Here is a 15,505-nt window from a genome sequence, read left to right as displayed (position 1 = left end):
ACATAGCAAAAAGGACCTTTTCAGAGGCGCCGGGCTTGATGAATGGACATGAGCAGTGGGTTCTCTGTGGTGGAAGCAAGGCAGCTCCATGTGGCTTTGGTTTAAGCAGCAGCTGAGGAGGAAGAGGGATGTATCGCAAGCATAGAGCCTAGGCAGGAAGACATCCCTGAGCAGAGTCCTTGATGAACATCACCCTCAGGAAAGACAACCAAGAGGTGGAAAGTAGCAGAATGTGGGGGAGGGGGAAGAGATAGAGCCACAAATGACTTGTTCCCTAAGCAGCATAGGGACTTGAGAAGGAAACTTGTCTAAGAAGAGAAGGTCAAATGACAAGCAAGGTGAGAATTAGAGGGAGATTGAAAGCAACAGCAACAACACTGCACAGTCTAGTGTATGCGCGATGCCAAATCAACTTGAAATGGAGAACACAGTTTTATGTATCTATGGTCACTTCTATACACCAGCAACCCCACGGTCTCTCTCTTGGGAAATAAAAGCTGCTTTGTACTCTGAAAGGGGTTGTGGGAATTTAACTGTATGAAGATGAGTTACGCTTGTTTATACTGTCAGATATTGCTTTAACTGTGTAAAGATGTGTTCCATCTGTTTATGCTGCCTTTGTTTAACTATGTAAAGATATGTTGCTGTTTTACCTTGCCTGCCTAAGGCACCTGACTGGTCTAATAAAGAGCTGAATGGCCAATAGCTAGGCAGAGAAAGGATAGGAGGGGCTGGCAGGCAGAATAAACAGGAGGAGAAATCTAGGCTTGAGGGAAGAGAAGAGAAAAAAGAAGAGACTAAAGGGAAAGAAAGGGACACCCCCAAGGCAAGAAGCCAGGCAGTCCTCCAGCCAGACACAGAGATGGCAGGATGCTCAAGGAGTCACTTTTTGATGATCGCGGCTGCCTGGGTGTCCTCATCTCTTTTCCTATCCATTCTAACTCTGGACCGCACAGACTGTCTCCGTCTACCCTTTCCTGGACATGGGCTCCAACGGTCCTGGTATCAGGGAGTCTGGACCTTCCCCCAGTCACTCTTCAGCTCACTTGATTTTGTTCAACTCACTCTCCTTTGGTGTTAGTCTTTTCTTTCTTTCCTGTTTTCAATTCTCTAATCTGAATCTGTGCTTTTGCCTCAAGAACTCACCATGTTCCAGGGGGTGGGGGAGATGGCTCAGCTAGTGAAGTGCTTGCCTACCAAGCATGAGGACCTGAGTTTAATCTCCAGAACCCATGTAAAATGCCACATGGTGGTGGCATTTGCTGATAATCTTAGAGCTAAGGAGGCAGAGACAAGAGGATCCCTGGGGCTCCCTGGCCAGCAGAATCTAGCCTAATTGGTGAGCCCCAAATCAAAGAGAAATCCTTCTTTAAAAGAAGCGGGTTACATTCCTGAGGACTAACAGCCAACGTTGCTTACTAGCCAACACACACCTGTATACACTCGAACCCACAAGTGCACCTGCACATATTTACACACTTACACACACGCACGCATGCATGCACTCACGCACACACAATCACCATGAGCTGGAAAAGCTTGGTTGTTTTCCCAGCTGGGAAGCTAACTTCATACAACGGCTAAAGCCTAAATCTGGATGTCCCCTGACCCTGCTATTCCACATTGCTGCCATTGGGTGTGCTGGTTTTTCTCAACTTGACAGACTTAGACATACCTGGGAAGTAATGTTAATTGAGAAAATGTCTCCATAGGATTCCTCCATAGGCAAGTCTGTAGGACTTATTTTCTTAGTGGTTGATGTGGGCAGTGCCCCGCCCACTGTGGATGGTACCATTTCTGGGTGTGTAAGAAAGCAGCCTGGGCAAGCCATAGGGAGCAAGCTAGTAAGCAGCATTTCTCACTGGTTTTTCCTTCAGTTCTTACCACTAGGTTCTTGCTCTGAGGCCCTGTCCTGACTTCCCTCAGTGATGGAGTGTGATTTGAGAATTGTAGACTGAAATAAACCCTTTCCTTCACAAGTTGATTTTGGTCATGTATTTTTATCACAGCAGCAGAAACCTTCAGTAAGGCAGTAATAGGCTTGTCTGTTTTGGACAGACTAAGGTACAGCCACATAAACAGGCCTAGCTCCTGACCCCTAAGGCACAGGATTTGGGCAATGGTAAGAACACCACATCCTTAACACAAGACTAGAGGGAGTCTTCTGTGTTCATGTGGATGAGGGATGTAGAGTCAGGGCCAGAGAGGCCTCACTAAGAGCACCACCTACCCCAGTACAAAGGCCTCACTAAGAGCACCACCTACCCCAGTACAAAGGCCTCACTAAGAGCACCACCTACCCCAGTACAAAGCATTCAAAGCCACAGTCTTGCTTTATTCTCAGTTTTATGTCTAAACAGAAAAGACAGTTCCAATTTCTTATGGGAAGGAAAATGAGCAAAAAAGCACAACCAGGCAAAATCAGGCTGCCTAGCAAGAGCTTCCCTGACGGCTAGCATACAGGGGAATGTCAGCACTCAAGAGGGAGGAGAGCAGAGGGCGGTGTTGGGAAGGAGGCAGGACCACAGATGATGCTATGAGTTATCCCAGGAAAGAGTGGATGCACAGGGAAGGCCCCTGCCTTGTGCTGCCTCTACCTAAAGCTCTTAATAAAGCAGGAGAGGGAGGTCTGTCTGAATCCAGGTGCTCCATGGCATGCTATTAGGTCCTTTGCAGCAGTCCTGTGGAATGGGTAGGAGGAGGCAGAGCCGTTTTGAACCTGGGGAATTGGAGTAACAGAAGACAATGGGGCTGCTCACTAGAGGAGCTTGACATAGTTTGCAGGAAAGAGTCCAAAGTAGCCATGGCAACGGCCCCGCCACCAGCCTTCATCCACCATCTCAATATCAGTGATGATGTCATCTGGATCAAAGGAGAGCTCATCGCTTCCCTCTGGGGAGGAAGTTGAGGAGACATTAGGATGGTCAGACAGGAATCCCCTAGTGCCTGTCTGTGCCAACTCTAAGCCTCAGGGAAGAAAACAGGCCCAGTCTTTTGGGCTCTTCCTTGACCCTCAGAACCCACCATTTTTCCTATATATCAGGGGACACAGGTGTGCCAGGCCCTTCAAGGGGCTTCACGCTTACCTCCCTGGTAATCATACAGGGCTACGGCAGAGGTCCCTGTACCACCAGCCTCGGCAGATGATCCTGAATAATGAGAAATATAAACATTACATGGAGAAAGCAAAGAGACATGATCTCACTGGGCAGAAAGGAGAGATTCTCCCTCCATCTCTGATGCCCAGAAACTGACCACATTTGGAAGCTGCTTTCCCCTCCCCATTCACCCCACTCACCAGCCTGGTAGGACAAAGAAGGGGTGATCTCGGGCTCCAGCACATCCTCATAGTCTCCCTCTTCCTCCTCCCGCGGATCGAGCTCCCCAACGTCCTCATAGTCGTTCTCAGGCTCCTGCTGAGGCTCCGCTTCATACACTGGCTCTTCCAGCACCTGGAGGCCTTCGGGAGTCCTAGGGGGCAGGGCTGGAGGCTCCTCGTCCTGAGGAGAGATGTGTGGGCCAAGAGGATTCAATGATGACATAATGGGGTTGCCAACACCCTTGCCACCCAATCTCTTCCCTCCGTTTAGAAGCCTTTCCTCAGAAACGGTCTGCTCTTCATTCCGAGTCTCCTAAAACATTTGCCCTCTCAAAGGAAGTGACAGGAGGGAATTCAAGGTGCGAGGTGAGGGGTGCGGAAAGCAAGGCAGAGCCTTTGGAAAACCAGAGGAGCATCAAAGCAAAAGCACACTGTTGGGCTACCACAGCTAAGAGAACCAACTGTCCAGGTTTGCTTAGGACTAGGGAGTTTCCAGAATGCAGGACTTTCAGTGTTAAAACCAGAGTAAGATTGGCTGCCCCTATACAGTCCAAGACATGACAGGAAGGTGTAGGGACAGACACTCTCTGGGACAGTGCTTACCTCCGGGGGATTCTGTGGTGGAGTCTGCATCCTGGGCAGAGAGGGAACGAGGTGTTCTTTTCTGCTTCTCATGGGTTCAGGTTCTGGGGGTGGATGACTCTCTGCTGGAGGCCAGACCTGAAGAACAAGGGGATGATGGCTCCTTCATCTTTAGTTAGTCCAGCAAAGGGTACCTGTTGCAGCTGGTAACCACTTGGCACAGCAAAGGCCACTGGTTGTTGCTGGTGACCTGCTATCTGTTAGAATCTTATTATAGAGACTCTAACGGGTAGAGTCTATAAATCCTGATGGCTTTGTTGTTGTGTTGTTGTTTTTCTCTTGACCTTCTACTACCTGGGACCAATTACACACATGGAATCTTCGCAAAGACAAGCACAACGGACTCTGCTCAGCAAGGGAGACATCTGCCTTCTATCTATCTATCTATCTATCTATCTATCTATCTATCTATCTATCTATTTATTTATTTTTGCCCATCACTTGGACACCTGGGACACCAGTCAGGTCAAGAGATCTTGGACCCCCAATAACCATGCACTCACCTCTGAGGAGATCTTCTTGGGCACTGGGGCTGGCACTGCTGGCTCTTCCACAGGCCTCGGTGGCTGCTGAGCTTCGCGGCTCATCTTCACCACAGCCTTTCGCTCCTGTTGCTGCCTGGCCATCTGCTGGGCCTTCTCTTCTTCCTCTCGCTTCCTCTTCTCCTCAGCCATGGACTCAAATTTTGCTTTCAGCCCACGGGCACCACTGGAAGCTGCAAACACAGATGAGGAAAATTCAGGGTGTCTTGGATTGTGAGTGGAGAGAGGAAATAGAGCTTTTAAAAAAAAGAGAGAGATCTGTTAACTATACAGGAGGAAAGACGATGAGGAGGTGACTCATGGAGGGTGTTGGAGGCTGCAGACCCCTGACCCCTTGACTTTCTTTGCCTGTCTCAGCCCCTTTGCCTGCTGGACTGAGCGGAGTAAACAACTTGTTTTCCTGTGCCCGCAGCTGCTCTGAGCACGAGACCCTCACGAGTTCCTGATGGCAGGGGAAGTGGCTTCTGGTGGGTTTTACAGCTGGGAATCCCAAGAGCTGGGGCGTGGCTACCAGTTAAGGATCCCAATGTAAGCTTCCCTGGAGCTAAATAAAGTTGGCGTTCTTGTATCAAGGATGATCCATGTCTCCATGTCTCTGCATGTGTGCATATGTGTTTAAATCTCCAGCCCCTTTCCTGGCTCGTATAAGGTCCTGTAGTGCAGGTGCTACAGGAGGGGAAGGTACAGAGGTTTTGAGAGGACACTAGGACTTGGGCATCACATGGCACTGAAGCTCAGGTTCCCTATGACCAAAGCACCAGCTGTCCTTTTAAAATTATGAGTTCCTGAACCAGCATCTTTCTCAGTCCATATTCTTTAAATCTATGTATCTCCACCCGCCACCACCCTATCCCCCATCCCCAAAGTCTCCTCTATCTACATTCCCCAGCTAAAGCCTCACTCTTGTCTCTCTGTGTCTCTGTCGCTAGTTTCTTCCCTAATGCCACTCCTCTTGCCATCCAGTAGGTCTGGATTTTCTAGGAGACAAGACCCTGGACTGATGAGAGTAGTGCTCTCATCCTCCTTGGCTTATCTCAGTGGCCAAAGGCATGCAAGGGATAATCTTGGAGGAGAGAGAGTCAGAAGAGAAAAAACACTGAAGGGCACTGAGAAGGGAATTAAGACTAACCGGCTTCTATGGGGGTGGTCTTCTTATAGGCTGTGGTTGGGGCCTCCATTTCATTGAAGCCAACGGCACTCTGCAGGCAGAAGAACAGTGTATATAGTCAGGGGAAGCAGAAGGGTAGTGATCCATGAGCCAACACTGGGGGAAAGAGCCACCCTGGGAGGCATCCATAGCCATGTAGTAGGTAACAGTTGGACTGGGTCTGCAATATTATCTGGTGGGAGAGTGATGTAGGAATAGGCACCACTCTGTAGTAATAGGAGCGGCGGGCCACTTCCCGCCACCCAGCTCCCGCACTGGCTAGCTTTACCTGAAATAATTACACGGAAACTGTATTCTTTTAAACACTACTTGGCCCATTAGCTCTAGCTTCTTACTGGCTAGCTCTCACATCTAGATTAACCCATTTCTAATAATCTGTGTACCACCACGAGGTGGTAGCTTACTGGTAAGATCTTAACCTGCATCCACCTTGGAGAGGAGAGCTATGGCAACTGCCTGACTCGGCTTTCTTTCTCCCAGAATTCTGTTCTGTCTACTCCGCCTACCTAATTTTCTGTCCTATTAAAGGCCAAGACAGTTTCTTTATTAACCAATAGACATATGACCCTCCTCCATCAGAGAGAAGGGTAAAGAACTCTACTGGCGAGCTCAGCTCCCCCTTTGAAAGCTCAATGGACTTAGAATTGCAAGTTTCTGAGCCCATTTACACCCAGAATGGAGCAAGGTCCTTGCTCACACAGAAAGAGGAGTCACTGAACATACAGTATGGTAACACAGAGCAGGAAGAGACCAGACAGGACTAAGAAATGCCTGAAATGTCATGTCCAATCTCCCTAGTGTCTCCCTTTCTGCGCTAACTCTCTGCCCCCTCCACTCTTCTCAGATAAACCTCAGGTTATAGAATTCATGCTCCTTGGTGAACCAGCTCCAAGAGTTCCATCTGGCTTCTGGCTTCTCCTTTATCTTGCTATCCTCCGTGCAGGTCCTTTACCACAGAGACACTCCCGAGACCATGGTATCCTCTGTTTACCTTATCCACTCGGTCCTTCTGGATTCCATATTGGCCACCAAAGCCCTTGGCATAGTCTGTGGGAAAGAAAATTCTGAGAGTGAAAAATAGGAGATTAGAAGGTTGGGAATGGGTCTGGGAGAGGGAGCAGATGGACAGGGAGACAGGAATGTGGACGGCAGAGAAAGAGGAAGAAATGTCAGAGAGAGACAGGGATGCCAGGAAGAAAAGGAAAAGAGTTGAGGATGGAGGTAGGGGACTCGGGAGAGAAAGGAGAGATGGAAAAAGGAAAGACAGTAGAAGTGACAACTAAGGCAAAATTCAAGGAAATAAACAGGAAAACAAAGCAAGCCCTCCAGCCATAGCTGCTGAGTCCCAGGGAAGTCCCCACTAAGGCTGACTGGCCTGTGATACTCACACCACGCAGCCCATTACCCTGCCTGGCTCCACTCTTTCCTCAATCCCTTTCCTCCTTGCCCCATTCTCTGCCCTGCTTCCAATTCTGCTGTCCTTTCCATCCATGTGGACTCTCCTCGTCCCCCTCCTTATTCTGGGACCTCCCTGCTCCCAATCCAACTTACTTACCTCGCTGAGACTCGTGCTTCTCCGTCTCTCCCTTGTAGTCATATCCTAGAGCTGCTTTGTCCCGTTTATCCTTCTCTACTCCATAGCGGCCACCAAAGCCATGAGAGTAATCTGCAATAGACAGGGGAGGCCTGAGAGCCTGGCCGCAGCCCGCTGGAAAACGCGCGCATGCGCGCATAAGAAGTCTACAGGAATGAGGGCAGGGTGGGAGGGCAGGGAAGGTTCTGAGCTCAGATAGTGGTGAGCTAATTTAACCGGGATGATGCCCTCACCTCCATCCCAAGACAAGAAGATCCCCTTGATATTTTCCAGGAAAGGCTGTGTATAGAGAATGTGAGAAGAGATCTCTGGGATAAAAGGCAGACATGGGAGATAAATGCTGTCCCTCCACCCCCATAGAAACAGAGAAATCTCGGCCAAATATAGTAACTTTAAAGTGGTGAAACTCAGAAAGAAGGAGGAGGAAGAGAGGGAAGAAAGGAACAGATACAAGAAAAGGAGGAAAAGAGGAAAGACGGGGGAGGATGAAATAATCCTAGCTCCAGAAAGAAATACAAGAATTGGAGCTACATAAATAAGTACGAGAGTGACAGTCAGCGCACGTCACAGAAGCCCCAAGGGGTTTACAGTCAGCGCTCAGCGAAATGGGATTAAGACCTAGGGTCTGTGGTTCTAAAATCTACTCGAGTGGGCATGAGAGCTGGAAAGGAGGTTCTGCCCAGTCCGAAGAAAAAGATGTCTAGAAAATGCTGCTCACTTGTACAGAAAATGGCAAGGTGTCTTGTAGTCTGTTCAGATTTGACAAGAGGAAATTTTACCAGTAATATTTGGAACTCTAGTTCTACATCTGAGCGTGGAATGTAACTACTCATTTTTTCCCAATTAATAGGATTTAGGAATTCTAAGCGAAGAAAATAACTTAAATACTGATCTCAGAAAATACATACTGAGAGGGAGGGTTCTAGGACGTGTGTCAGTCAGTACAGCTCCATGTAAATATGAGGACCCGAGTTCAAGTCCCAAGCGTGCAGGTACAAAGCTAACTGTGACAGTGTATGCCTGCGACTCTAGAGTTGCAGAGACAGGGACAGGATGTCTGGAGCTTGTTGACCTGCTGGTCTTGTCAAATCTATGATCTCCAGGTTTGGGAGAGACCCTGTCTCAATAGATAAACGTGCACAGCGATCAAAGAAAATACCTACCACTGACCTTTGACTTCTGCATGCCCCAGCACATACGTGCACTCACACACATGGGCAAGCACACACAAAGAGAATATATATGTGGAAAGAATATCATAAGAAAGGTAGCATGAACACAACACAAAGTAGACTTCAAGAAAGAATGCATTCTAAAAGGCAAGAGGGACAGCATCATCCATCAGGAATAAGTACAGTGGAATAAATCTAATTCATAAAGCAAACCCTGAGAGAAACAGTAAGATAAATAGACAAATTTATGATCATTGTTGAAAATTTAAACCTCCTGAACAAAAAGAGTCATCAGTAAAGTTATAGAAGATTCAAACAACTTTGTCACTAAGACCTAGTTGGCTAAATGACTAAGAACACTCTGTCCCAAACTACATAACCAACTCTTTGATCCTAATGCACAGAGGTCATGTGTAAGACGGAAATACTGGAAATCATTTTTTGATCTCAATAAAATTAAAAGCCAATATCAATAAAATGATATGGAAAATTTCCTCAATTTAAGAAATAAAAATACATAGTTTCAGTTTACTAGACACATGGCAGGCTCCATGTTCTAAAGCCAACACAAGTTGGATTCCATGGTTTTGTGTATGTGTGGTTTTGTATTGTTTGTTTCAAGAGAGAGAGCATGAAGTTGGGTGAGCAGGAAGGATCTGAGTAGAATTGGGAGGGGGAAAGAATATGATGAAAATATAGTTTGCCATGGCCAAAACAGTGGGGGGGGGCTGGAGGGAGCCATGATAAGCTGCTGGAAGGGAGCTGTGAGCAGGGGAGAGACCCTCCAGGTGGCCAAGGCACTGGGTACTCACCTTTCTGAGATGCGTGCTTCTCCACTTCTCCTTTGTAATCAAAGCCCACTGCTGACTGAGGAAGAGAGAAATGATTGATCACCTCTATCTGCTTCATAGCCTTGCCTTCACTGCAGTCCCAGAGGCAGTGTTGGGGACCCGTGGCTAAATTTGGAAGTTGAAAGTAGGAAGAATGCTACAAAGCAGTCATCATGGCCTCTGGACCAGACCACTCCAGATCCAAATCCCACTTCCCTCATTTATAATTGGTTAGCTTTGGGATTATTCAACACCACTGAGCACTGGTCTCTTTAAATGATATTAAATGTGTCTTACCCACTACAGTGGCAATATTGAGAGAAATGCTCTCTCTTCATTTGTTATAATATGACAGCTTTAGAGAGCAAGGTATAGTATCTGCTGAGTTAGCAAGGAATCAGCATTTCTCCCCCATGTGAACCTCACAAACTAAGATGAGGCAATAGGTAGCAAAGACCCTGCAAACTAAAAGCTATGCGTGCCTCTGGGCGCCTGTGGGCTAGTCACCTCACTCCCCCTGAACTGTGCTGATCTCAGCATGGCCTCACAGGGATGCAAGGCACAGATTTTGGTGGGATGGGATCCAAGTTGGTCCCAAGACCTAATCCATCCTGGGACCTGTGTCCCCATCTGCTCAGTAGCGACAGGTTTCTAAGCAAAGCTTGGCTTTGTATCTTAAGAACTGGTCTCTTGGTTTCCCTGTTCTCCTCTTCCTTTCTCTCCCTCCCTCTTTCTCGGGGTCTCCTAACCCGAGGCTGGCCTCAAACTCCCTCTGTAGCAAGGATGACTTTGGACAAGAGGAAGACAGAAGATAGTTAATTCTTAGATAACCAGAGACCGAGGGAGCGATCAGGCTAATGCCTGGGGGCCTCCACTTTAGATCCAAGGCAGTTTACTCCAGGACTCTTGCCCAGAAGAAATCTCCCTATTGCTGAGGCTTTTCCTCTCTGACAGGCCACTGGTCTCACTCCCAGCCAGTAGGCTGACTTCCTCCTTACCTCACTGTGGGCCACAGATAACCCACCAGGCAGGTTTGGCTGGGCAAACTCCATGCCAGGAGGCTAACTGCACTGTGGGTTGCTGAAAACGAGGCCCTGTGGAATCCTGTGGGGTTTATTCTCTGCAGTTTCAAAGGTCCCCAAGAGTGTCACACCTAGTCAGGGCTGTGCTGTTAATAAGACACAACCAGCTAAATGCATCGTGCCGAGACCAGTTCAAGCAGATGTGGAGTCAGCTTTGCTCCACACCCAGTTGAGAAGTAAATAAAGCCAGGCTCCCTGCACATCAAGCCGATCATGTTCCCTCTCTAGACACACACCTATTCATCATGCAGGGGCTCTGACTTAGTGTGTCCCATGCTATCTCTGCTGCAATAAATCTTACATATGACAGACATGGCAGGCATACTTCTCCTGTAACTCTTGATGGACAAATGGACTTGTGGGAGGAGGGCTAGCAGGCAACGCATTTCTGACCCTCTACTTCTACCTGCGAGTGAGCATGTCCAACATACCTGGTTTATGAGGCACTGGGGTGGTCCCCATACCCTAGGCTAACAGCTACCAACTGAGCTACTTCCCCATCCTCTAGTCTTTCATTCATGGTTTATGGACACGTGAACTGCTTAGGTGATGCAATTTGTGCTTGTAAAATAACAACTAGCAATAAGGGGTTGGGCAAAGACCACCAGAAGGAAGCCAAGACCTAGGAAATCCTCCCTTGTTTCTAGAACCACATATGCTCCACGTGACATTATTGTCTTTAATGTGTTTTCTGTACTTCTTTTCTTTTACACCATGTTTTGAACTTTCTCAGTTTTGTTCGGGGTATATTTTCTCCTACAGTGCAAACAATTATCATCCTAACACTTTGAAGTTTGGATTCAGGCCTACCTGCTAGTAATAACAACAACAACAACAACAACAATAATAATAATAAAAATAATAAACCAGATGTGAAGATTCTCTAGCCCATTCCTCTCTCCCTCCCCCTCTACTTCTCCCTCCATAGCTCCCTTCCCCTTTCAGATGAGACTCTGACCTGTGCCGTGAAAGGATTCAGCTCCTGATATCCTAAATTGGAATTTAAAGCATCGAGGATCACCAGCCTTGCTCCTTCCACAGAATGAGCTGCACCCATTTAGAACTGCCTTTTGTTCTCTTTAAAGCTACTCTTGTACACAAAGGAGTCTCCATCAACACCCCAGCTTCAGGGATCATTGCTCAATCCTTCCCCTTCTCAGAGCATTGCCATCCTAATGAATTAACCGGCTTACTTGCTGATTTGAGGAATTCTTCTCTGCTAATGCCTTGAGACATTCTTACTCGGAATCTTTGCCTATTAACTGACTAAAGGAGGCTTTGCTGATGAACCCTGGGCCTCTCCTGGGAGAGGCCAGAGCTGCACTGCAACCCCAGCCCTAACCAACTTAAATGGATGATGATGCCACACACACAGCCTCCCCACCAGCCCTGCTGAGACAGGTCATGAGATCTGTCCTGGACTCAATGCCAGTACCAGACACACGTGGCCTCTGCTGTCCTGTCTTTCACCTGAAGAAGCATGGACCTACAGTTAGGACTGAGTGTTGGTGAGGCCCACATTAATGTAAGGGCTATGGCAGAGGGGGAAAGTTGTCACTTACCTTGTCCGCCCGGTCCCTTTCAACTCCATATTTGCCCCCAAAGCCTCTGGCAGCATCAGTCTGAGAAGAGTGTTTCTCCACATCAGCGACATATTCGTGGCCCACAGCACTCTAAGGAAAATCAGGAATGGTGTATAAAAGATCACAATGACCTTAAGAAATCGAGATGGCAAATGGATGTCAGGATACAAGAAATTCCCTCCCTGGTCAGATCTGTAGCCTTTGACAGAGCCGCCAAGGAACCGATGATGGGGGACACAGTAACTTTCTCTAGAGCGGTGCCCATCCTAGAATCCTTTTTCACATCACAAGAGAGCCATTGCTCAGAAGCCTCCAGGAATGTACTGGAAGTCAGAAGATAGAGAAGAGATGGCAGAGCAGTATTGAACCAAAAGAAGGGAGAGGAGAGCTCAAACAGGGGCACTGCAGAAAAGGAGCAAAGCTTGGGTGGGTGCATCTAGAGGCACTGACTAGATGCCCTGACCGAATGACGTCTCCACTCCAGCAACCAGATATCTCTGTCCTAGATCTTTAATCATTGGAACAACCAAAGTTCAGAAGTGAATTCTGAAGTTTTCAATGTACATATAAAACATTGCTAAACTGGGCAGTGGTGGTGCACAGCTTTAATCCCAGCTCTTGGAAGGCAAAGGCGGCTGGATCTCTGTGAGGTCAAGGCCAGCCTGGTCTACCAAGTGAGTTCCAGGACAGGTTCTAAAGCTACAGAGAAACCCTGTCCCAGAAACAAAACAAAACAAAAGATTGCTAAAGGTCTGAGGAGTGGCTCAGTGTATAAGAGTCCTTGTTTTTCAAACATGAAGACTTAAAATCAAATCTCTGGCACCCACGAAAACAGTGAGGCATGGCTACATGTACCTATAACCCCAGCATGGGAAGGTAGAGACAGGTGAATTTTGGGAGCTCCCTTCCCAGCCAGCCTGGGTGATGTGATGAGCTTCACACTCAGTGGGAAATCCTGCCCCAAGGCACTAAGGCAGAGAGCTGCAGAGGAAGACATTTGACATCTTGCTTGTGCACATACAAGTGCACTCACCGCCCCCACAACCTGCATGCACGCGTACACCACATACAACATGTGCATACAACACACATACACACATAATCACGTAATACACTAAGGCAGTGGTTCTCAACCTTCCTAATGCTGTGACCCTTTAATACAGTTCCTTGTGCTGTGGTGATCCCAACCATGAGATTATTTCATTGGTACTTCATAACTGAAATTTTGTTACTGTTATGAATCATAATGTAGGTATCTGGTATGCAGGATATCTGATATGTGGACCCCAAAGTGTTGTAACCCACAGGTTGAGAAAAGAAAATAAGAGAAGTTGCAATACAGACTGAATACACAGCATTTAAAGGCAACAAATAAGTCTATAGCTTATTTTCCCTCCTCCGCTAATGTTCCCTGCTTCCTCAGTCTGAGTATGGCATAGTTTCGTTTTGTTTCTGTGATTACAATAGCTTCCAAAAGAAACTTTAAAGGAGAAAGGTTGTACTTGGCTACAATTCCAGGTCAAGGCAGGAGCTTAAAGGAAGCAGTCACATTCACAATCAAAAGCAGAGAGAATAAATGCGTGTAGAATTGCTGATTAACTCGCTGTTTCTACTCTTAAATAACACAGGACCCAAGCCCAGAGGGCGGTGCTGCACACAGTGGGCTTCTCACATCAATTAATGTAATTAAGACAACCCCCCAACAGACATGCTCAGTCTGACCTAGACCGTCCTTCACTGATGCTCTTTTCTCAGCTGGTTCCAGATTGTGTCAAGTTGTCAATTAAAACTATCCATCACCCAGGGTCACAGTATTACCTGGAGCTGCAGCAGGCAGCTGCTCTAATGTCTTGACTCTCTTTCTGCCTTCTGTATTTTGTGTGTTGAGATGGGGGCAGAAAAAGATACTAACAGCACATAGATCATTCTCCTTTAAAGCCCAAATGGACATCATATTTGGGACAAATTTTTAATCAAAGCCCCAATGCGATAGCACTTTGCTTTTCATCAACTTTTCTCTAAAACAGACCTCTCCTTTTCTACTCACCTTGTCCATCCGGTCCCTTTCCACTCCAAACCGGCCTCCATAGCCATGGGATGCTTTAGGCCCCGACTCCAATTCCTTCTTCTTTAGAATGTCATGCTCCTCGGACACTTTGTTCCTCAGCTGGTGGATGCTGCAAGTAACCACACACTTGATGCTCACTCACCTCGTACAGGGAGGTCAACATTCCCTTTCCCAGAAAAGTGGAAATCTTTTATAGCAAAACTCTTGAGACCCCCAAATGTATGAGTGACAGGTTTGGAGTAAGAAGTTGGTACTCTCTAGAAGCCAAGATCCTGTGATCGCTTATCTTTCTCACTGACATAACTTTGTCATCTTTAGTCCCATTTCTCATGGTCTCATGTAAACAGATGAGACCTATATACTTAATGTAGGAGCAAGCCATGATAAGCTAAATATGAACATATCGCTCAAAGGAAGTTCTTTACTTCCAACCATTATCACCTGCCAGAGTAGTACTCAGCCATCCATAAGTTTAATAAGAGGCCTGAGCCTCAGTGGTTTACCCTGAAGCAATGCCTGGCTGCAGGAAGGACCAAGAACTGAGATTACCCACGCACCACCCAAAAACAGACCATCCAAAGGAAATGCCTAACATTCCAACTGCTGTAGATAGTACTACCTACCAGCACACACTCACCAGGACGTCCCTAGACAAATGTCAGCCAATCAGGGGTCCTGAACTCTAGGCCCATATTTCTATATGATATGGCAGTCAGGCTCTCAAGCCATAGTTCGTACCTGAAGTAGTCATGTAACCTTCCAGACTGGCTGTCACTACCCTAACAAAAGGTTAGGATGTTGTTTTGCTCCTTCCTTTGGAATTTGGAGGATTCCTGAAAAGAGGTGCTAATTCAGCCTAATTCAGAGCTGGGGGGCTCTCCATTTATTCCAGTATGTTGGACATGTGGGGAGACCAAGTTTGCAAGCTTGCATAAAATAAAGGCTCTTTGCTTTTACATACAAGATTCGGTCTCCTTGTTGGTTTTTTTGGGGGACTTCGCAGATTTGGGCATAATACAACTGAGAAGTTATCGCTCTCTCTGAAAAGACCTGCCTTCAATCACTTAGGTGGTCCGTCTCAAGAAACATAAAAATATGCAAATGCCTTTAGACCATGGTTCTAAGAGTCTACCCCAGAAAAACATTTTTAAATATGGCAAGTGATTGAAACATTACAGACAGTAGCAAAAATAACTAATCCGTATACCTAGTAATTGGGAAATAGCTAAGAAAATAGAAATGCTATCTTTCAAATAACATAATGGAAGTCATTAAAACTGATGCTTATAAAAATGTAGATTTGAGTAAGTTTATTTATTCATTAGTATTAGTGTAGTTTTATTAGTGTATTTTTTTTTTTGTCAAGCAATAACATTCTGCAACCTAAGCCTGTTAATTTCTGAGAATAACAAACTCTCTTAGAACAGTTAAAGGTTGATGGAGGAAGGTCATTGGCTAATAAAGAAACTGCCTTGGCCCATTTTATTGGTTAGAACATAGGTGGG

At 46.7% G+C, this 15,505-nt stretch overlaps 1 protein-coding gene across 1 annotated transcript in view; it reads right to left on the bottom strand.

Annotated features, from left to right (window-relative positions):
• Positions 1–2,396: 2,396 nt before the first annotated feature.
• Positions 2,397–15,505, bottom strand: part of Hcls1 (hematopoietic cell-specific Lyn substrate 1) — a 25,659-nt gene continuing 12,550 nt past the window's right edge. The window contains exons 4-14 of the mRNA XM_005344956.3: positions 13,980–14,109; positions 11,912–12,022; positions 9,250–9,304; positions 7,227–7,337; positions 6,663–6,718; positions 5,633–5,702; positions 4,465–4,676; positions 3,923–4,039; positions 3,299–3,500; positions 3,087–3,149; positions 2,397–2,892 (exon numbers count right to left, since the gene is read on the bottom strand). Coding sequence (XP_005345013.1) covers positions 2,759–2,892; positions 3,087–3,149; positions 3,299–3,500; positions 3,923–4,039; positions 4,465–4,676; positions 5,633–5,702; positions 6,663–6,718; positions 7,227–7,337; positions 9,250–9,304; positions 11,912–12,022; positions 13,980–14,109 — 1,261 coding nt within the window. The 3' untranslated portion in view covers positions 2,397–2,758. The remainder of the gene's footprint in view (positions 2,893–3,086; positions 3,150–3,298; positions 3,501–3,922; positions 4,040–4,464; positions 4,677–5,632; positions 5,703–6,662; positions 6,719–7,226; positions 7,338–9,249; positions 9,305–11,911; positions 12,023–13,979; positions 14,110–15,505) is intronic.

The sequence above is a fragment of the Microtus ochrogaster genome, chromosome 2, assembly GCF_000317375.1.
Source record: "Microtus ochrogaster isolate Prairie Vole_2 chromosome 2, MicOch1.0, whole genome shotgun sequence".
Taxonomy (NCBI): Eukaryota; Metazoa; Chordata; class Mammalia; order Rodentia; family Cricetidae; genus Microtus; species Microtus ochrogaster.
This window is presented reverse-complemented; position numbering and strand designations above follow the sequence as displayed.